The sequence below is a fragment of the Sinohyriopsis cumingii genome, chromosome 8, assembly GCF_028554795.1.
Source record: "Sinohyriopsis cumingii isolate HCF-2022 chromosome 8, ASM2855479v2, whole genome shotgun sequence".
NCBI classification, from domain to species: domain Eukaryota; kingdom Metazoa; phylum Mollusca; class Bivalvia; order Unionida; family Unionidae; genus Sinohyriopsis; species Sinohyriopsis cumingii.
Genome location: NC_142968.1, coordinates 102,270,299 through 102,293,668, shown reverse-complemented (window position 1 = coordinate 102,293,668; position 23,370 = coordinate 102,270,299). Strand labels below are relative to the sequence as shown.

The following is a 23,370-nucleotide window of genomic DNA, read 5'->3' as shown; positions in this document are numbered from 1 at the left end:
CTCCAAATCAAGACTAAAATTTTCAGATTGTATAAATTTTATATAAATGGATGCTTACATAAAATATATCAATACTGGTATGAACTTTATGTCAGGTTATTGTGGAAATAATCATGAAAAATTAGAAAAGATATGCACATAACTTTGATTTAATTTGCACGTAAAATGTAGTATTATGATTATCCCCGTTTAAATTTACTCAGAAAAAGATGTATTGAAGTAGTACTGTTCATGCAACTTGACAGTAACCACATCTCACAACAGGTCATTGTTCTTAATGGTTTTTAATACAATGCACACATAAATTTATTCTAGAAATCACAATTTAAGGGAACATAAATTGAACAGCATAAAAAATCTGAAAATACTATTTCAATTCCTTTCTTTTCTTTTAAAAGTATCCAACTAACACAGACATTGATTGTTTTGACAATACTGAATTATGTATCACCTAATGGTTTTAAGTCTTTTCCACATTTAATATGTCTAGTACAAATTTCAGGGACTACTGCATGGAGGTAAAATTCATTCAACATCGTGTGACTATACTTTCCCAAAATTCAATGTCAAAAAAATACAGAACGTCCACACATAAAAGTCACACCATTTGTACTGGTATTGTGAAATTGCAAATTGTCCCTGCACCTGATAATAATATGAATGACTTCAACCCATGTGTGGAAATTTGGGATTGATTATAAATCCAGACTCTTTTACAGATATCACTGGGTGCTTTGAGAGTGATTCTTTCACATAAAACCTATGTGCAGCTGCTTCATGGCTGTTGCCCCATTTCACACTATCACATGTGTGTGTGTTTGTGATTTGGATTTTTAACGTAGCTTTAACAATTTTTCAGTCATATCGCTATGATGTCTGCAGTATGACAGTTTATGGTGATGTCTAACACTGGGGCATCATGCCGCAGACATGTAGCATGATGTCCCACCCAGTCACATTATTCTGACACCAGGCCAACAAGTCATAACACTAACCTCTTAATGCTAAGCACCAAGTGAGGCAGGTGCTAGTACCATTTTTGTAAGTCTTTGGTACGAATCAGCTGGGGATCAAACCCACGACCTCCTGCATCCGAGGTGGACGCTCTAACCACTTTACCACCGGAGCGGTTCACTATCACATGTGAAATTTGTGTATCCCATGACTATCTTTAAGATGGAGTTGGGTGGAGAGTTGGGTAGCTTTTTACAAATCATCCCAAACTTTGACAAAGTTAATCGACCATGTCTATCAACATTCCATTCTGTGCACTTGTTCTCAACTCAATAGCCTTGCAGTCATCTGCAACGTTCCCTCTAAGTGAATGGTAGCAAGCATTACGGTGACTTGAGCATTAATGTTGGATTAAATATTTGGTAATTTTCATCTACTGTGCAGAGAAGAATTCAGCTGCGCAGGGCAGTCTGAGCAGCTGCACTGCCGCATGCGTGCGCAGCTTAGAGGGAACATTGGTCATCTGCACTTGGACTGTTTTCTCGTTCTCAATTCAATAGCTTTGCAGTTATATGCACTTGGACTGTTTTCTCGTTCTCAACTCAATAGCTTTGCAGTCATCTGCACTTACAGAAAGTTTTACAAAGTAACTTTGAAATGCAACTATTGGTTCATGACTTTTTAAGTTAACACCATTATGGCACATGAACTCTGGTTCTGGTAGCCCGATTTGTACTTGCGGCAAGTACTTAGTGGTTTATAGCTCTGTACAAGATTAATTCGAAAACATTTTCATGTTAAGAAAAAGGAAACGTATAATTAATATATTCAGTTGCATAATTTCTCAAAATGCAAATATTAAAGTCATTATCTTATTTGCCTGTATCTAACTGACTGAGTGCAATTTCATCTATATAGTTGTTGCCGAGATGGCAAAATCCAAAGTTTGGTATTTCCCCAACAGGTTCATATATCTTTTATTTCAATCTTAATATATATTAGTTTTCTTCGATGTACTCACATAAATTCAAACCCCATATTTCTTCACAAGCTTGCTATGTTATTGTTGTTGTTGTTATGGGTAATTTGTATTTTCATGATTAAGTTATTCATTACCAAAAAAGAAGGGTAAGTGCTTTGGCAAATTTATAAATGACATTTGTTTCTCTATTTCTCCCACATATTTACAATTTACATCCCCTCAAGTTTAAGCAAACTTTCTATCATTTGAAACAAAACTAGGGTAAACATTTATGTAAGCAGAAAAACTACACATACAATTCTACTAAAATGCACTTTAAATCTAATTCAAAGATTCATGTTATTAAGCGTGAAGTCCAAATTGTTTGAACATGACCCAGTTTGATAGCAATAAATTATTATGTTTCACTGCAATTGACACACTTATAAATCTTAAAGAGCAAATGAAACATTTTACAATTTATTTCCTGCTTAAAGATGATTTCAAAAGCAACAGAGGTTGTAAATCAGTCAATGTTTTACGATTCAAGTAAAGAATGGTATTTTTCAGAGCATTTATGTTACATACTTGTAACATTTAAATTTGATGGATCGCCTTTACCTTTGTTTAAATCTATTGTTACAAGGCTCCCCAAAAGTAACTAATGTACACTCATTTCAAGAATGATAACTCTGCAGTTATTCTTTAAGGGAGGTAAATAATGTTATCAAACTGGGCTATATGACAGCATCAGAAGTAAAATCCAGACCAAAGATTACTTTAAAATTTATCACACTCAAACTTAAAACTGATGTTTGTTTGCTTATTATTTTTTATATGTTAGCCAACAAGTCAATGGAATCTGAAGTTAAGTTTTGGCATCAAAAGAATCCTGTTATAATCTATGTACCTGACACTGCTTCAACAAACAATTTACGATTTAGACTAAAATACTATGACATAAAAAAAAAAGGTATGCTAAAAACCAAAAGAAAGCCTTTTGCATACATTGCTAAGTGTTAGATTCCACCTGTCTCACTCCACAATGTGTATATGATTTCACATCAATGAGAAAGCATACATGTACCCAGAAATAGTACCCACTTACTGTCACATGATTCCCTAATCTGCAGGTAAATTTTAGCTGCAATGTGGTTATAATTTTTACTGAGCCAAGCATGCTACTTAAGGTATGAACATAAACCGATTGTTGCCAAGTTTCCTTTTGTTAAACACCATATATACTTGATTACACTGGACAACAAATTTTTACAAAAGTCATGTTACTGAAATAAAATTAGTCAATTCTTATCAATTTTTATGTGCTGAACACGAATATGACAGTCAAATTGCAAAATTGGCTCTAGTTTTTTTGTAATCTGCAAGAAATTAATGTTTACATAACGAAATGCATTCCAATAGTAAAAGGTCAACTGTAATAGCCTACCTATAAAAAATCAAGTCATTGACTACATCTTAGATTTCTTCGCCTGTCTCTTGTACAGCTGTTCGGGAGCATCTCTGAGGAGTGTCCAGCAGTAGTCAGCCAGCATTGTAGTGGACCATTTTCCCTGGTATCTTTGTTCCATTGTTGCGATATCTTGATGAAAACGTTCGCCGTGTTCATCACTAACAATACCACAGTTGCTAGGAAAGAAATCCAAATGGGAATGAAGGAAGTGAATCTTTAGAGACATATTGCAGCCAAGTTTCTTATACTTCATCAACATGTCTTCTACTAGTTCCTTATAGTTTTCTGCCCTAACATTTCCGAGGAAGTTTGTAGAAACTAGGCGAAAAGCATTCCATGCTTGTTTCGCGTCACCTTCCAGCAAGTTGTTGAACCGGTCATCTTTGAAAAGCTCTCGAATCTGAGGACCCACAAAAACTCCCTCTTTAATCTTTGCTTCGCTGAGTCGAGGGAATTTTTCATGCAGGTATCGGAATGCTGGCAAAGTCCGGTCAATGGCTTTCACGAAGTTCTTCATCAAACCTAGTTTGATGTGAAGGGGTGGTAGCAAGATTTTCTGAGCCTCAACCAGAGCTGGGTGTTGGATATTCTTCTCTCCAATGGCTACATTCTGCCTGTGAGTCCATTCCTTCCTCATGTAGTGCATTTCCCTTGCTCGGCTATCCCACTCGCATAAGAAACACATGTATTTTGTATATCCTTGCTGCAGTCCCATTAAAAGGGCAACTACCTTCAAATCACCACAGAGGTGCCAGCTGTACATGTTATACTCAATGGAATTCAGTAGCTGCCTTAAGTTATCGTATGTCTCTTTCATGTGGACAGCATACGCTACTGAAATAGATGGAAGAATGTTTCCATTGTGCAAAAGCACAGCCTTGAGACTCAGTTTCGAAGAGTCCACAAATAGTCTCCATTCTTGTGGGTCATGAGTGATTTTTAAAGCATTCATGAGGCCCTCAATATCGGAACAGAATATCAGATTACTTTCCTTTCTGAAGAAAGGCTCCAATTGCTGGTGGCGCTTTCGATATGCAGTAATTGTGACATCTTCTTCTAGAAGATTCCATTGTTGGAGTCTTGATCCTAGCAATTCTGCCTTGTTCTTTGATAAGTCCAAATCACGAATCAGGTCATTTAGTTCTTCCTGTGTTATTCTGTGTGGGGTTGATGATGCACCACAGTGAAAATCTGGATCACTGCATGCTGATGGACCAGGAGAAGAACAGGTCGACTCACCTTTGTCTTCATCAGATGAATCAAGAGAATATTCTGCTGGAGGTTCTGGAATAGGAAGTCCCTCACCATGTGGAACTGGTCTCAATGCAGACGGAATGTTTGGGTAGACTATTCTCGACTTCTTTCGCTTCGTTATTCCGCCGGAAAGAGGAGGAACCAAGCAGAAGTAACAGTCATTTAGGTGGTTGCTTGGCTCTCTCCACACCATTGGGACTGCAAACGGCATTGATGACCTTTTGCAATTCAACCACTGTGAAAGCTGTGTTGTACATGTAGCACAGCATATATGCGGAGCCCAAGGCTTGTCTTGGTCACCAACCTTGCATCCGAAGTAAAGATGATATGCCTTCTTCACTTGAGAATTGATACTTTTCTTCTGGTTGGCAAATGTCACTTCCCCACAAATATAGCAAAAATTGTCCGCGGTATTAACACACTTTCGAGGCATTACTGTTCTTTATTGTACGTAAATGGATAAAATAATAAGTTTTATGTAACAGTAGCTTGAACTGTCTCGCACAACGTCTAAAATATTTTAAATGCTGAACCTATCTGATTGGGCTTTATATAGTACACTGCTTACGTCAGCTTCAGCAGCCGCCTGGCATTAGTATAATAGGCCTACACATGTATAGTACACTGCTGACGTCAACTTACTTCAGCAGCCGCATGGTATTAGTATTGCATTGCATCAGAAAATGATGCAATCAACTGTGGATGATGTGAGCATGATGGTATTATGCAATGTTACATCATTATTCCGGATGTTGCTGCAGTCCTACTGGAGAAATTTACACAGTGAAACATAGAAAATGAGGTATATGAATATCTTCAAAACGAGAGCCAATACAAATTTTTCACGGTTATATTCGTGTTCGGCACACCAAAATACTACAGATTAGGGCCTTTTCAAGTCAGTAATGATTTCACTGTTGACCAGTGTTATAAGTCAAGTCTTATTGCAAACTGCATAGACCCAGACCTGCTAGTGCATCATGCACTGGCAGTTGTGGGTGTATGCAGTTTGTTTGGAGTAATCAGCAGAATAAACAATACAGTGCCTGATCTGCAGGCATTATGCAAGGGCAGATAAGAATCTGTTGTTTGCAGTTTGATTTGACTTATATTCAATTATATTCAAGTACATATGGTTATCATCAAGGTTAGGTGCACCTTGGCTTTTCCTCATGCAGCCATATATATATATATATATACAGCCATATATATATATATATATATATATATATATATATATATATATATATATATATATATATATATATATAAACATATAAACATATATCAAACTGTTGGTTCCCTCTTTGTCTAGGTCAACATGCATTTTCCACGACCTCATTTTACTTGCCTTGGGGTAACATGCAGCTGTATGTCTGTTTTATGATTTTAAACTGCTGCATATTTATCCAAGAATTAAAACACAATCTGATGCTATTATACAAAATTATTCTGAGATACAACTTGTCAGAAGAAATGCCACACAGGGTGAGGTCTGGATGAGATAGTGAGGGAATGACCTTTTCCACAGGTATGATGCCAACTCTTTTTCTGGTATATTTCATATTGCATAAGTAAACAATTATCTGTTTACACAGGTGCATATGATTTATCATGCAAATATATTTATTGGCTGATGCTCCCTCCAATTCTTTCAGAAAGACCTTTTTTTTTGCTGAATAGCTACCAACGTGAACCCCATATTGACTCTATTGTCGCTGTATGTGTTTGTGTGAATTGGAGTTTTAACGTAGCCTTAACAGTCTTCCAGTCACATCGCTATGATGTCTGCAGTGTGGCAGTTTATAGTGACATCTAGCACTGGGGCATCATGCCACAGACATGTAGCATGATGTCCCACCCAGTCACATTATTGTAACACCTGGCCGACCAGTCCTAACACTAACCTCTTAATGCTGAGCGCCAAGCAAGGCAGTTGCTAGTACCATTTTTATGTCTTTGGTATGACTAGGCCTGGGTTTGAAGCCACAACCTCCACCATCTGAGGCGGACACTCTAACCACTTCGGCCACCAGAGTGGTCTACTCCACTGTCACTACCCAATAAGCTATGAACTAGTACGTTTTAAATTTCATTTTCATTTTATTATAATATTGTAATGTCTGTAATTTGACATACTTTTCTTGTTTTAAAAGTTGTGGGGAGGGTGTACAAATAATTATGGGTAAAAATAATTTTATGGTGTAAGAAAATTTACAGAGTATAAAGACTAGCAACATTAAGATTCTAAAATGGATGCCATAGAAACCATACTTGATGAAAATCATTTTAATTTATGACCAACAAGAAATATTCTGGTAAAAACTTGTGTTGAGTTAGCTTTCAGGATTTTTAACATATCTTTAAAAAGTTTGGTCATAATGCTATGTCTAAAGTGTGGCAGTTTATAGTGATGTCTAGCACTACTGCGGACATGTAGCATCATGTCCCACCCAGTCACACTATACTGACACCAGGCTGACTGGTCCCAACACTAACCTCTTAATGCTGAGCACCATGCAAGGCAACTGCTAGTAGCATTTTTATAAGTCTTTGTATGACTTGGCTGAGGTTTAAACTGGCAACCTCTTGCATCCGAGGCAGATGGTCTAGCCACTAGAGCAATCTGTTTTGAAGGAACAACAATAACAAGATTTTCAAGATGGCTGCCATAGTGGCCAAACCAAAAATCAGACTGGCACCATTTTCATTCAGGACCAACTAGACCTCATAACTCTTTTGTGAAAGTCCAATGTTGATATAACCAGCCATCTCAGAGAAATAGCTACATGATGATATTTTTGTGGTGATTATATTGAAGGTCAGACCAGCACCATTTTCATTTGGGACAAACCAGATATAATACTTAGTCTTTCAGTAAAAACATAATGTTAATACAACTATTTATTTAAGAGGATCATCGATAAGTAGTGCCATTCAAATTTAAGGAATTACTTGAGCATCACTCTTTCAACCAGTTTCATTGATTAATCAAGTATAACTTTTCTTGACAGATTTATTATTGAGTTGGAATAACCCCAAAATATATAAATTTAATCAACCAGTTTCAGAAATTATAATATAGACTACACATATGCTAAATTAATGAAATTATGATGTATATTTTGTTTGATTTGTATCCATTTTTTAAACATAATTTAGCCATGATATAAGTGACCTGCTTTAAAAATGGCAAGCCAAAGTGAAAGTGAACTTTCTGAATTTCCTGGAAGAAACATCCAAAAGTGTGGGCCTACTTTGGGTTCCAGAAAAGTGGAGATAGTCTAGCAAATAAAGTCAATCTAAACCAGACAAAAGTGATTTGCAAGTTGTGCAAAAAATAATACACACTCAGTGGTTAGTAAACGACAAGCGTACACAATCTCAAACAAAAGCATTAGCTTGTTTTGATTTTACAATCTTTGCTTGGTGCATCTTGCCACATTATTTATAAAAAACAGCAACAAATAGATAAAAAATAATATTTTGTATTATACAGTATATATTTAAAGTTTTTATATATATATATATATATATATATATATATATATATATATATATATATATATATATATATGAAACCTTTAACATTTTTATGTTTCAACTGTTATTTCAGCCTGTTGCAGATGCTGGAAAATATTTTATATTGACCTAGAAAATGATAGGCCAAATTAACATGTTATTTTGTGTAAATTTATGTAAGCGCAAATTTTATCCCGGATATTTCATTGTTATCATAGTAATTATAGGCTATTTGGTGACTAATAAGCAAATGTAGATAATTATTTAAAAGAAAATATGTCGGCTGCAAAAAGCTAATTTGTATTGTGCATGGCTGTCTATTTCTAGTCTTCTTGGTTTCAATGTTCTAAGGCAGCGTATCCAGTAAGATTCCTTTTCTTTTCTGGTTTCAGAACTACGGTTGCGGTTGTGAGCAATTGCAATCACTGAAAGTTTGGCCACGGAAGAAGTGTTCTGTGACCGGGTTCTATACAGCTTCTTTGTTATCCAATCAGATCTATGATGATTGATCCTTTCGTGTAGTTTCTCAGTTTCTCCGACATACTGGATGCTACAGATCTTACATGTGATGAGATAAATTACAATATTTTGCACATTTTGTTTGGACCATGTATGTTTAGTTTTTCTCTAGTCACTGTGCTAGAAAATATCCTGGTCTCTATCATATGCTGACGGGTTTTCCACCTTTTATTGCCACAAGGGCCAGATTTACTAGGGTGGTCTAGATTAGTGACTGGCATTAGCTTCGCCCTGACTAGGATGTCCTTGAGGTGCTTTGGTCTCCGGTAGGTTACTACAGGTTTGCTCGGGAGGATTAACTTTAGTGCGCTTGTTTATTGCATTTATTTTAATCAATCCTGGACACAACTGATCCTTTGCTGGATCTCAGGGCAGCCATTGTGGTGGTCATACTGGATGTCTGAGCAGCATCATTTTCATCAGTACCAACTAAACCATGGAATGAATGTATGTAAAACTTCCACAGCCATCCAAGTAGTTTAGTGATAACACTCCTGTGCTAGTGGACAGATGGACAATGGACAACAGACAACAAAAATGACCAATCCATAAGCTCTCCTGTTCTATGACCAGCAAAGTAAAAAGCACCCAAGTGTGAATTTTATACTGCCTGCTCCTTTAATCAATACTGGATCCTTGCATCCATCTCTATAATAAATACCTCACCAATAGCTGTACATGGAGAGAAAAAGGAGGATTTGGAATCACTCATAGTTTCTAGATCAAAATAATGCAAAAAAATTGTACCCCCATGACGTCAGATGAATAAACACATCTGGAAAGTCAGACATAACCAATTAACATATTAGCAGCATGCTGTTCTGCCATTATGCAGCTGCTGACTGCAAGAATATTGGCATTTCCCTTAATTTTTCATGCATGCCTATCTTCCTGCAAATTAATTTACAAGATGTAGGTGATGTATGGGAATATTTGTTCTATAATTTTCTGGCATTCCTTGAATTCTAAATGTCAACAATGGTCCATCACCAAGGACACCCTCCCTGCTCAATGCAATGGTCCTTAAAGACAGGAACTTATTTTTAAAAAACAAGCCTTAAGAGAAGATGGCATTAAGTGGCACTGATGATGTGGAATGCTTGAAATACTGCAAGACCTCACAATACAAGCAGCGTTCAGTGTAAAGATAATGTCATGAGGAGATGATGGAGAAAGGAAAGAAAACAAAGCTACATCTAGAACTGAGATAATGTTCATACCAAACCGGATCAGACTATGTTGAATGGTTCTTGAGCTATGCCAGTTACAAGCACCATCACATGTGAAGATATGTTAACTGTCAAGGGCCATAACTCTATCCAAAATGCAGATGATGAGACAAAACCCATAAAAGACACATTAAAGTCCATAAAATACACATATAGGTCTATAACAGTGTTTATACCAAATTGCATAAAAATATTTTTTTGACTTTTCTTGAGCCATGCCTGTTTTAATCAGCACTCATGTGATGATATGACAGACTGTTCTTGAAGATATGATGGCAATTGTCAATAGGCATAACTCAAAATGTAGTCAACAAGAGAAAACCTGCAACGTCAACATCTGATAATGTAAAAATTGCATCAGACTATGATTAATTGGTTCCTGAATATGCTGTTTACAAGGTTCTGCTATAGTCAAGATTTTCAATTAATGGAAAAAGTGTGATAACTATGTTAAAATTGGACCTAAAAGGACAAAACATTTAAAAGGCATGTCTATGTATAACTGGCAATTCAACTTTTAAATGGAATCTAGTTATGTAAATAGGCTGTTGAGCTTTGGTGGCTATAGGAAGTTTGAATAGACAGCTGGAAAATGTGTTCACACAGCTCGATGTCCAGGGGCCCTAATAGTGGTCCTTAATACCAAAGTTGTTCATATAGTTTGCTTTATACATTTCTGCAGCCTCGAATATATTTCAGGTTTAAAAATAACTGTAGCTGAATATATTAGAGTGACATCACCTATTCAAAATGTCCAACTCAAATTACACTGTATTTGCAAACGTGGCTGCTATTCAGTTAACCATATGATTAACATACAGGTACATGTACCTTTTTGGATACCCACTGAAACAGCTGTAGTCAGGACTATGAAGCCAAACACACCATTGTCCAACAACTTCATAAACCTTACAGTAGGTTGCCAAATTCTGAACAAATCCTCTCAATCAAATACAGATGAATGCTATTTCCAAATGAAAATGCATATTAAAAAATAAATGTCCAATAACTAATTGCTTTAATAACTAACCTAGTGTTAATGTATTAATGAAAGGGCCGAGTTTCAGCAGCCATAAATCTACCTAGATATGCTAGGACTCTGCAATATACCACAATTGATAAGTCATGAAGACATTTCAATCTTTACAAAAGCAATCACTTATTTAGATGTCAACAGACACTTGTTTCATTATGTAATAGTTAATTTTGATTATATTTCAATGAAATGAATTACATAACCGAATCATTTTTTACACAGAAATAAATAACAATTGAACAAGACTGCGATGTTGGTTGTTATTATTATTATTAGTAGTAGTAGTAGTAGTATTAGTAGTAGTAGTAGTATGCTGATTATTTGTTTGGCTTTTTTTTATTTAAAAACTGTTAAATAACATGATTGGATTGGTCTTTCCATTCAGAAATAATGTCCTTTCTTTTAGGAAGTGTACTTCCAAACACAATGGAATAAAATGCACTATGGGTAATTTCAATCCACAGGAATGACTTCATATCCTGTTTTAGCACTACTTGCTAAGCTGAAAATAAACTGAAATCAGAAAATTTACCACATATACTCACTTTTAAGTTGATTCAAACTGCAAACAACAAAGATCTAGATCTGCCAAGGCAAACTGCACCTGCTGATCCGGGTATATGTTTGTTCTAGTGATTACCCCTAACTGCACACATCCAGATATGCCAGTGCATTATGCAATTGCAGATCTAGGTCTGTGCAGTTTTCAGTTGGACTCGGGTTATAAGTGAATGTATATGGTAACCAAAGTCAGTGAAACTTTAAATAAGGGTCACAGCAACCTACTTTTGTGATGATGGTGAAATGCTGTTTCATTATTCCAGGTATAACAGTACATATACAGTGTGCAATAATCCTGAGCAAAATGCAAAAACTTAACCAAGAATGTACAATCTAAATGTTTGTACAATTTCTGGCCCCTTCAGTCCTCTCCCCAGGATTAGGTGTTATGAAACCCACTCCCATTAAGACCAATGGAAAAATGAATGGCTGAAATTCAATGAGGTACAAATCTGTGTATGCTTTTAACATAGTAAGACAGAAAATATTACAAGTGAATGACAGATCCAGATATTTATCTCCCTTGTTTGATCTACTTGGACATCAATAGAAAACTGAAACCGGGAGTTTTGGTAGTACAAAATTTTAATTTCTATCAACTGATGTTGCACTAAGAAGGGACCCCCTATTTGATTTGCCTCATTATTTGTATAGTTTGAAAGCAAAAAACTTTAATGCTGAGCTTATTTGAAACAAATTTTTAAAATTAACCTTAATTTTGGGTGTGGTGGGAGAGAAACACGTTTGAGTCAAAATAAATGGTATATCAAGCTTCCTCCAACACAGACCTGAGCACAGTTTGTTGGTGGTGGTTGTGTTGTTGTTGTTGTTTTAAAGGCACTTTTAAAACAGTACTGGCTACATGATGCAGTGGAAATAAGAGCTATCTGCTTTGCACAAGGACACATCCAGGCAGACAACCAGAACTGGTCTGGGAAAGTACGGAACTCACAACCCTTGGATTATGTCTTCTACTACTCTACAAGAGTTAGACTGGCTTCCTGGCCATAATTAGAGGGTTAAAGAAAACAGCATACAACACAATACAAAGGTTTAGGCCTTTCACCCAGATTTTGGTGGTATCCTATCTTGTTTCTGTCAGTAAGGAAGGGTGAGTGAGAGAAAGCTGAAGGGTATCAATGGTTACTTACATATTTATCTTCTGGTCCAGAATCAAAGGTGACTTCACTGAACTTAGGTGGAAGACTACCAGACTGGACTCTTTCAAACTTCAACTGAACTGGGCCCTGCAAAAATAACATATCAATAGATAAATTCCATATGTTAATTGGCATTTTCCAAAATATAAAAGTACACTGGAGTGCAGGTAAAATTTGCACTCCATATTTATATATATAAAATCCTTTTTTCTATTTTTATCAACAAGCTAGCATCCTTTTTCACTGTACTGTACTTCATAAGTTTCTGTTACTACAAGGAATGTATGTAAATCTGACAGTAATCCTGTCATGAATTTAACGATACTAACATCACATTCTCATGACCAAGTAATTCACAAAATATATTATTATTTTTTTATGCAAAAGATCTGTATTTGTCACAAACAAATTTAGAATATAACAAATATAATTATATTTATGAATCTATAATCACCCTATTATTATGTGTCATGTATGCCAACATGGTGTTAAAATATGATGTTGCGAAAGATATCTGCATTAAATCCAACTTGTGAGAAAATTTTGGATTACAAAAAAATAAAAATTTCTTCCTTTTTAGTTATTAACTAGTGTATGTTACTGTATCAAATATACATATTCCTTTGTAAGACTGCATCATCCAAAGATTGTCAGGACAATTGTTTTCTGCTTGAATTTTACCTAATTTCTTATGTCCACTAAACATTTTCTGCTTTGTTTATTAAGTACGTTTTATGTTCACTGGCCCAATCTCATATTAAAGATCTTGCCCTGATGCTGGCATCCCACTTAAAGGTTACCCTGCCTATTAGGGTAATCTGGGGATATTCCAACCACTGAGGTTGTGGACATGACATAGACAACTTCATTATTGAAGCTGACTACTGTGTACCTAAAAATGATACAGGAAGCAGTCAATTTAGCAACAAGTTTCACTATTAAAAAAGGCATACAATTTGAGTTATTGTTACTGAAAAGTGATTTTATAATGACTATATATGCAGGGTGTAAATCGGACCATGTTGTGGCTTATTCTGACCTTGGATGTGTGTAATTCCGACCACCATATATGGACCATACAAATACAAGTTTCATCTATAAAATACAAAGATTTCGTTTATCTTGACAGATTTAAAAGCTTTAAATTGTTGGGGTTTTTTTACAGACAGAGAGATAGCAGATAAAAAGTTGAAGTGTTATAGAGATAATTGTGGATGTTGTTATAGAGATAATTGTGGATGTTGTTATAGAGATAATTGTGGAGAGAAGTAACATTTTATTTTTGTTTACATCTGTACCGTTAATTTTTAATTTATTGTTTTTAATTACATATTTATTCCTGGTTTTTTTTTTTCTTCTTCAAAGTTCAATACAAACTAATTATAATTCTACATTTTCTTTAAGCTTGTGTTCTTGGTCGGAAATGCCCTCTCATGATAAAGAACATGGGTCAAATCTGACCACTATACAGAACATTGCATACTATTGTTATTTGTCATAAAACTGGTGCAATTTTCACTTGTTTAGCAAGACAAAGCATTATTTCAAAGCTAAGATAACATAATAATTATGTTATTGAAAGCTATACAAATCTCTGATGACTGATGCCTGACTAGGGTACTGAAATTTGTTTTTATGAATGCCGTTTCTGAACTTGCGCATAAGAGAGAATACTGAGGCAATCATTTTGTCACGCAATGCTCTCGTCCCCTAGAAACATCTTTACTAATTTGCATACGCTTGTGCACAAATAAAAAAAAAGAACACAGCAAGTAATTTGCATATCTTTGCTGTAAACAGCAGGACGTACATCCATGGTCAGAATAACCCTATTGGTCAGAATATGACCATGTTACACTATATCACTAAGAGTACCAATTGCACAAGTCCAGATGGGTGGAGTTTACGGTGTAGGGAACATTCTATTAAAAAATAAACAACAAAACAAACTGTGATTGGTGCATTATGAAAAACTTGTACTTTCTGTTAGGCTTTTAAAAAAAAGTTGAGCCTTTTGGCAACATGTGAGATTATGTTTTTTATTTTTTAAATGCAATACACATGACTTAACATGTATCTGTTGTGACTAAATAATTCTTCCCTGTCTATAGTTCCAGTTCTGTCTCTCTTAAATGCAATGAAGTACCTGGTTCTGTCCTTGTCAAACTGACAATCTAACAGCCTGCTCTCTAGAAAAGTGTGTCACACACTAAAGTAGGACAGAAGACATATTTATTTCACCAAACATTAGCATTAAGGTCTGTGGAAAAACAAATGGTACTGTGATACCATCGATAGACCCCTTTCACAATGTGCACTTCAGATGAGTAGCCATTCCTGATATCAATCCCTAAAAATAAAAATGAGGTTATTGCTGCTGGGTGAATGTTCTTTATATTGACTTGAAAGTGGAGATCAGCGTTGGAAAGTTTTAATAATATCATTATTATCATGTACATGTATTTATAGTGTTGATAAACAAATATGTGCATTATTAATACAATAATAATAATAATAATAATAATAATATGCATTCCCCAATGGGTTTTTTAAAATAAATAACATAAACGGCCAAGCAAATTCAAAATTTATAATATGGTTTATTTGCTATAAACAGGAGCGTGGTATTTTGTATCCATACTGTGGCACAAAATGTTTTGCAGAACCAAGACACACACACACACACACACACACACACACGCACATATTAGTTAACTGCAGGACCTATTTTAGTACAGTATGATTGCCCCCTTGACTACAGAATTCTGTATTTGACTATTTGATGTGCACCTGATCCAGCAGTTACTGTAGTCATGCGCCATTTATATTGTGTGAAACACAGCATACTAAATAAATTTGAGCCAAAGCCTAAGAAAAACTATATCCCGCCAGATAACACAATGTATGAATAGTTCCCAAGAGAGAAGTGAAATAGTGTGGAATGAGACTCTGTACTGAAGCAATGCTCAGAAACTCAGCTGAAGTTTCTTTACAATCAAGCTACCTACTAAATTTGGGGCCCCGAGTGGTCGAGTGGTCTAAAGCTCTCTCCGTTAGGGATCATTGCCATCTCACCTCTGTCTGTGTGGGTTCGAGTCTGATTCGGCCAATGTGGGTATGTGAGAAAGCTTGCCAGTAGCTTCTCATGGGTTGGTGGTTCTTTCCGGGGTTTTCCCGGGTTCTTCCTCCACCATTAATACTGGCCACGATGCATAGCCTATCGTGTGCTGAAAAATGGCATTAAACTCCACAACAACAACAACAGTATTCAACTTTAATTATTTTAAGATTTCCATCCAATTGTTTTCCAGCCAATTGTTTTCACATGAAATTAAAGCTTGAGATTATCTGCATGCCAGTCTGATTAAACTAGCAGAATACTTGGCTTTCATTTCAGGTTTTCAAGCAGATGCTCTCCATTGGTATCCTAGCAACCATACCATAAATATCTCTAAAACACAAGCTTGTAACATTAAGTACCAAAATTTTTGATTGCATTGATCTCTTTCTAAAGGGGAAATTGGTTTCATGAACTTTTACCTCTGCAATAATAGTGAACCTATGTAATCAACTAACAATTCAGAAGCAATTTTAAAAACATTTAATTATCTGAACTCCTAAAACTTAATCAGGTCCTGCAGTCATAAAACTTTTCAGCGTTTCTATTTACTTTTGTACATCAGAGAGCCCCAAAGCATTAATCTGACCCCCAGTTCTGACACCAAGGGGATTTTCAACTCTCAATCTTGCATCCCAGATTCTCAAGATGATACATTGAACCTTTTGGAGCATAATATTTCAAACTGGACTTAAATCTAAAAATAACTAGTCAAATGTCATGTTAAGATGATGTCGCTTAAAGTGTCCTATCTACAAAAAGCAATGTCATTACCTTCTCTAAATAAATAAAGTCGCTATGTCACTGCAAAAAAATATCGGCATTACTTCAATATGTCATGTATTTTTTCTAAAAGATGAGACAAATTTTATTTTCAAAAGCTTCACCACAAATAGTTAGGCTTAACAAATTTTCTAAATCACTTGTAGCTTGTATCACTGGAGTTCAGACTCAAGTCTTAATGGTCATTGATCCAGGGCCAATACATGTACTCATTTATGTAACGGAGGGGGATATTTGTTTTGAAAAATCCTTTTCTGGGCAAACATAGAACAAGGTGGAAACTTTTGTATCACTCCCCTAAATTTTATATATATATATATATATATATATATATATATATATATATATATATATATATATATATATATATATATATATATATATATATATATATATATATATATATATATATATAACTGAAGAAAAAAACAAGAATTTTTAAAGCCATTTTATGAAAATTTCCATTCGGAAAAAAAAAAGATCTTTCTAAGTCCTTTCCAACCCTGCAAGAACTGTAACTATTGATTCACAATATTAATCATGTATTTTTTCACATGTAAGAAAAAACACATAAACTGACTGGTGAAACCCCAGCCACATATGACTAAACAATCCCTGTGACCTTGATCCTGACCTTGACCTTGACTTGTGAACTCCTCTGCTGATATGCAACAAACAAGATTACAATACACTGTATATATGGAAAATGATCATCCATTCAGGGAGGTATTAGTGACCTCAAGATTTTTACAACAGCCATTATGGCAGCCATATTGGACATAAAATTGGCACCATTTTCATTTAGGACTAACAAGATATCTTAAGAAGTATACTGATGAAAACCCAATGCTGATATAGCCATCCATTTGGAGAAGAGGAGAGATAACAATATTTTAAATACATGACCTTCCATTTAAGAATAGCAATCAGATTTTCAAGATGGCAGCAAGTAAATTAGGAGCTGATTATCTTTAATAAAGAAACTTGCCATTATTCCAATGTATAATATAGGCATAATTATTTATGCATAGTCTCTTTTTTATACCTGAAGACATAAGATCTTGCTGATGGAAACCCATTTACAAAGTTTTGAAAAAGCATGATGATAAATACAGTCTCAAGTGAGGTAACAACCTCAGCCAATCACATGCAGCATGACCTCACTTATTACAGAACTTGTTAATGACAATGACAACATAAGCTCATTTACCAAAGTGGATTAAAATCTGAATTTTGTCTCCAGAGTCATAAAATGCTAAGTCAATCAAAAGATTACTATGAAGCCGGTAGTGTATACATGCAGATCTCACCAAAATAAAACTCATCTCAATTGTAAAAGACTATGATCTAAAATAAAGTTCTCATAGTGCCGACAAGCCCAATCATGGTCCTATCTCTAACATGCATGAATTTCATTTATAATCACCTGTCACAATATGGTCGATGCAAAAAGACTGACTGACATGGGGCCATCCTATAACTCACTTGACCAAACGGGCAATGCCTGTCAATCACAAGACAGATGAGGCAAAAAGTGACTGACAATGGGCCATCCTATAACTCACTTAACTTCATGAGCGGGTGAGCTAAAAGCAATAATTCTTCCAAATGCTCCACCACTGCCTAATCCAGAACCCAAACAAAGGTACAAATGTAAGAAATTGCCCTTGTGACCTGTTTTGCCTATACTAAGAACCCTCCTAGATGAATACCACCATCAAATTTCATGACTTAACATACAACACTGAGTTAATTAAAGTGAACAAATATTAACAAAATCACCAGTGCAAAAAGTAGGTTACTGTGCCTTTTTGTCCATGGCATTAATACTCTCAACAATGAGTAATAAACTTTTATGACTGTACACACAATTTCATTGTCAGAGAAACTGAACTAAATGCTAAAATCTGATGCCTTTGATGCCAATGATGACAAAACCATCAACAATGTGATTCCTGACAAGACCATCAACAATGTGATTCCTGACAAGACCATCAATACTGTGATCCCTGACAACACCATCATTACTTTGATCTCTTACAACACCATCAAAACTGTAATCCCTATGCGTCGCAGGCATGACAACAATATTCTAGGGTACTTCATTTTTTAAGTGAACTGATGCCAAAATAGTGAATAAAAATAAAGCCTCTCTCTCTCTCTCTCTCTCTCTCTCTATATATATATATATATATATATATATATATATATATATATATATATATATATATATATATATATATATATATATATATATATATATATATATGCAGATAATGTATATACCAATAGGGAAATGAATATTTGGTGAATATTGATTCAGGCAATAAAGATACAGGATGCTGCATATAGTTGATGATGATGATAACATCATAAAACGTCAATTCAGTCTTTAATAAGAAAGAAATGTGTAATTACAAATGCATATAAAAGTGAAAGCTGAATTAAAACTGAGAATAACAATTTATTTCTTCTTTCATCTGTGCATAGTAAGTATTCCTATGGCAACCACTAACTGATGAGATTGTATGAGATCTATTTGAATTATATAGAAACATACTACAGTGTTACAGTGGAGGCTGCTTCTTGATGATAAAAAAGATTAGACAAAAGTGATTTAAAACTGATTTCATATTATGTATCGCACAGAAAAAGTCCAACATTTATACTTACTTGTAAGTCAGGTCCAAATGCAAACAACATAGAACCTGATTTGCTGTCACATATGCTGGCAGATTAATATATACCGGGCAAATTGTTTATTCTACTGATTAGTCCTAACAGACTGCATTGACCCAGATCTGCAACTGTATAGTGTGCCAGCTGATCTGGGTCTATTCAGTCTATTTGCAGTTTTATTTTACTTATTAGCAGGTACAGATGGTACCTGTATTGCATCGAAATTCTTCTACAACACTACAACTACCAAATGTATTCACTTTGAAGTCAAGTCCAAATGAAAAAAAATCACACACCCGTATCTGCCATTGCATAATGTGCAGGCAGATCTGGGTCTGTGCAATTTATTAGGAGTAATCAGATGAACAAACATGTATATGTAATAATATTTTTGCAATAAAAATTCAATTTTCCAGCATTATGTGCTTTGAAAGAGTCTTAGTGGAATTTATTGGTGCCCATGCTAATAAAAATCAGTAAGAGTCATCTATCCACCAATGAAACTGATCATACTATAATTCTTTGGCAAATGGCACACTTTTTAATCAGTAAGCTTGGAATGCATCACTTAGGGAACTTTCATGCACCGAAGACGAGAAATAATAGACAATGTCACTAGGGCACAGCTTTAAAAAACTCGAGATCATTCTGCTATCTTAGACTGGATAATATGCACAGCAATATAAGAGGTTTAATACATGTAAATACATGTACCATCTTTACTTGCTTATAAGACAAGTCCAACTGCAAACTGCACAGACCTAGATATGCCATCGTATAATACATTGGCAGATCTGAGTGTGCAGTTTGTTAGGGGTAATCAGTAGAAGAAACAACATATACCCTGATCTGCAGACGCATTATGCTACAGTAGACCAGGATCTTTGTTGTTTGACTCGACTTATAAGCAAATATATATGGTATATATTGTTTTAATGGACAAGGCCAGGTTGTATGAGAATATATGCCTGATAATCTATCCACATGACCAGTGGCACTGGTATGACATGACCTCTGGCTTTATACTAATTAAGATGAATGAAATCACTAATAAAATAATATTGTGATTATCACATATTAGAAAACGGAGAAAGATAAAATGACTTTCAGAGGTTCTGACCCCTATATTTCTGACACATCATCCCCACACTCGTTCTGATCCTTATATTTCTGACACGTCATTCCCACACTCGTTCTGACCCCTATATTTCTGACACATCATCCCCACACTTGTTCTGATCCCTATATTTCTGACACATCATCCCCACACTTGTTCTGATCCCTATATTTCTGACACATCATCCCCACACTTGTTCTGACCCGTATATTTCTGACACATCATCCCCACACTCGTTCTGATCCCTATATTTCTGACACATCATCCCCACACTCTAACCACAAGATCATGAGAATTTTTTGTCTTAAGTTCAGTAAATGTATATAGAAGATTACAGTTGATCATTTTCAATATGAATCAGTGGCCATAAAAGCACTACCAATACGAAAACAAATTCATGATTTCATAACCAATCATTAACTGTTCATGAATGTTCATGAACATTCTTGTAATGTTCATAAGTTCATCATTTGAATTCATGAACAAATATTCATGAAAGCTCTCCTTACACAGTTCTACCTGAAGCTATAATGAGATTATTCTAAAATACATAATTTTACTTGAAGCTAAAGATTTTAAAAGCACAATTCTACCTGAAGCTATAAAGAGATCGTTCCTAAATGCATAATTCCACTTTAAACTATAAAGAGAACTGAGATATTTCTTAAAAATGCAATTCTACCTGAAGCTGTAAATAGATTATTCTAAACAAACACAAATCTACATGATGCTATGAATAGATTGTTCTTAAATATACAATTCTACTTGAAGGTATAGAGAGCTGATTCCTAAATACACAATTGTGCAAGAAGCTTTACATTCTAGTGAAAAATGAGGCAGACTGGTTTCTGTGGAAGATGATAGGAAGCTTCTAGCCAATAATAAATGCCAGGCTGGGGAACCCTTCTGCATGATTCTATCCAAAATGCCCTATTAGCAGGACTATGAACTTCCTCAATTAATCAAATTGCCAGAACAGTGGTGTGTATGCTATCTGTTATTTTTGGCTACAAGAGGTAATAAAACTTTTGATATTGACTTTAAGTAATATGATTTGTACTGACCTTTACAGAAAGCTTTACTTCAGAAGCATTTTATTTTCGGATGAAATTAGAATGAAAACTGTGTTCAAAAGTTGCATGATCTCTAAGCAAGAAAAGAGATACAAAGGTCTCTCACTACCATACTATCAAGAGGATCATTACAAGTTCACTACAATATTAGTACAACCACCTTATACTGCATCTGTGTATACAGTAATACTTATAGCAGCTCAACACAGTAGTGGCTATATGGTGCTAACAGATGGCATGGTGCAAACTAAGGTAAAGTTAAAAAAATAGTGTGTGTGATTTGGATTTTTAACGTAGCTTTAACAATTTTTCAGTCATATTGCTACGATGTCTGCAATGTAGCAGTTTATAGGGACATCTAGCACTGGGGCATCATGCCGCAGACATGTAGCATTATGTCCCACCCAGTCACATTATCCTGACACCAGAACGACCAGTCCCAACACTAACCTCTTAGTACTGAGTGCCAAGCGAGGCAGCTGTTAGTATAATTCTGTAAGTCTTTGGTATGACTTGGTCAGGGACCGAACCCACGACCTTCCACTTCTAAGGTGGATGCTCTAATCATTAGGCCACCGGAGCGGTCTCAAAAAATATAAAAAAATGAAGAATTGCACAAAAGCTCTAAGATAAACCATCAAATAAATACAAACATGAAGCACAACACAATACAAAATATATAATGTAAAGATACTAAAATGCTGTAAAATGTATATGAAATGATAAATGTTAACACATAAAAACTTCTTAAAACATATATCATTCACTTTATACTGAGGTAGAAAATATCCCTAAAATATATGGTTCACTTTACACTGAGGTAGACTGAATATCAATACAACATTCATCCCCAAAATCGGATCCATTACCATACTCCTGTGATTTTAGTGAACGTGCTATAATGAGGTACTTTACTTTACAGTGAGGAAGGGGCCCCTGAGTGGCCGAGTGGTCTAAAGCACTCACCATTCCAGATCACTGCCATCTCACCTCTGTCTGTGTGGGTTCGAGTCCAAGGCTCGGCTAGCGTGGGTATGTGGGGAAAGCCGGCCAGTAGCTTCTCATGGGTCGATGGTTCTTCCCTGGGTTTTCCAGGGTTCTTCCTCCACCAGTTACACCGCTCCCTTGATAACTCGCGCCCGGATAACTCACGATCCCGCTTATAACGCGGTGTCCGTCTTGGCTCCCGATTTTTTCCAGAGAAAATGTATTTAAAATATCTTTAAAATATGCTGAACATGAAAAAATTACGATAAGAATTGATAAATTAAACCTTGATACATTGCTCGTTTTATCATCAAAAATGGTGATTAATGCCCGTAAAAATATAATCCATATTTTGAAATTTGCAAGTTCTAAAGAAGAATTAATTTCAGAGATCTCGAAAACGCTTAATTATGTGTATTTGGATGCCAATTTTTGATCTGGGCCGCTGAAAATCACTGAGGCGGGAGTCCTCCGTATGCATGTAATAGGTGCGCGGGAAAATTCAAAGATTTGCCGGTCGTGTTTCAGCCACCTGCTTTGTGGGACAATGTGTTGATCAGTTAACTGTGCTGATATTTACAATGACAGAATTCAGTGACTGAAAGACTCTTTGATGTACTGTTGCCATTTTATAAGAGTACATTAAAAAAAAAAAAAGAACATGATGCAACAGCTAGGTGGCTAGTTCAAAGGCTTTGACTGGCGGCCGAGTGAGAAAATGTACTGATATTTAGTGATTGAATTCAGAGGCAGAAAGACCCAGTTTAAAATCCTAGCCAGACCTCTGTTTAAAGATATCATATATTATGTAAGTTTTTATGATAAATAGTTGTCAGTATAATGTAAATAAACAGTCTGGTGAAATAGCGATTTCGAAAACTTCTGGTAAATGCTAACAGGTGGCAACAGAGAATGAAATAAACACCAATTAAACGTCTTCCTGTGT

General features: G+C 35.3%; 1 protein-coding gene across 6 annotated transcripts in view; it reads right to left on the bottom strand.

The window, feature by feature from the left end:
• Nucleotides 1–23,370, bottom strand: part of LOC149794260 (phospholipid transfer protein C2CD2L-like) — a 148,911-nt gene that overhangs the window by 89,824 nt on the left and 35,717 nt on the right. For all 6 annotated transcript variants that reach the window (XM_089968398.1, XM_089968399.1, XM_089968395.1 and 3 more), the window contains exon 2: nucleotides 12,659–12,754. In XM_089968398.1, the coding sequence (XP_089824524.1) occupies nucleotides 12,659–12,754 (96 nt within the window). The remainder of the gene's footprint in view (nucleotides 1–12,658; nucleotides 12,755–23,370) is intronic.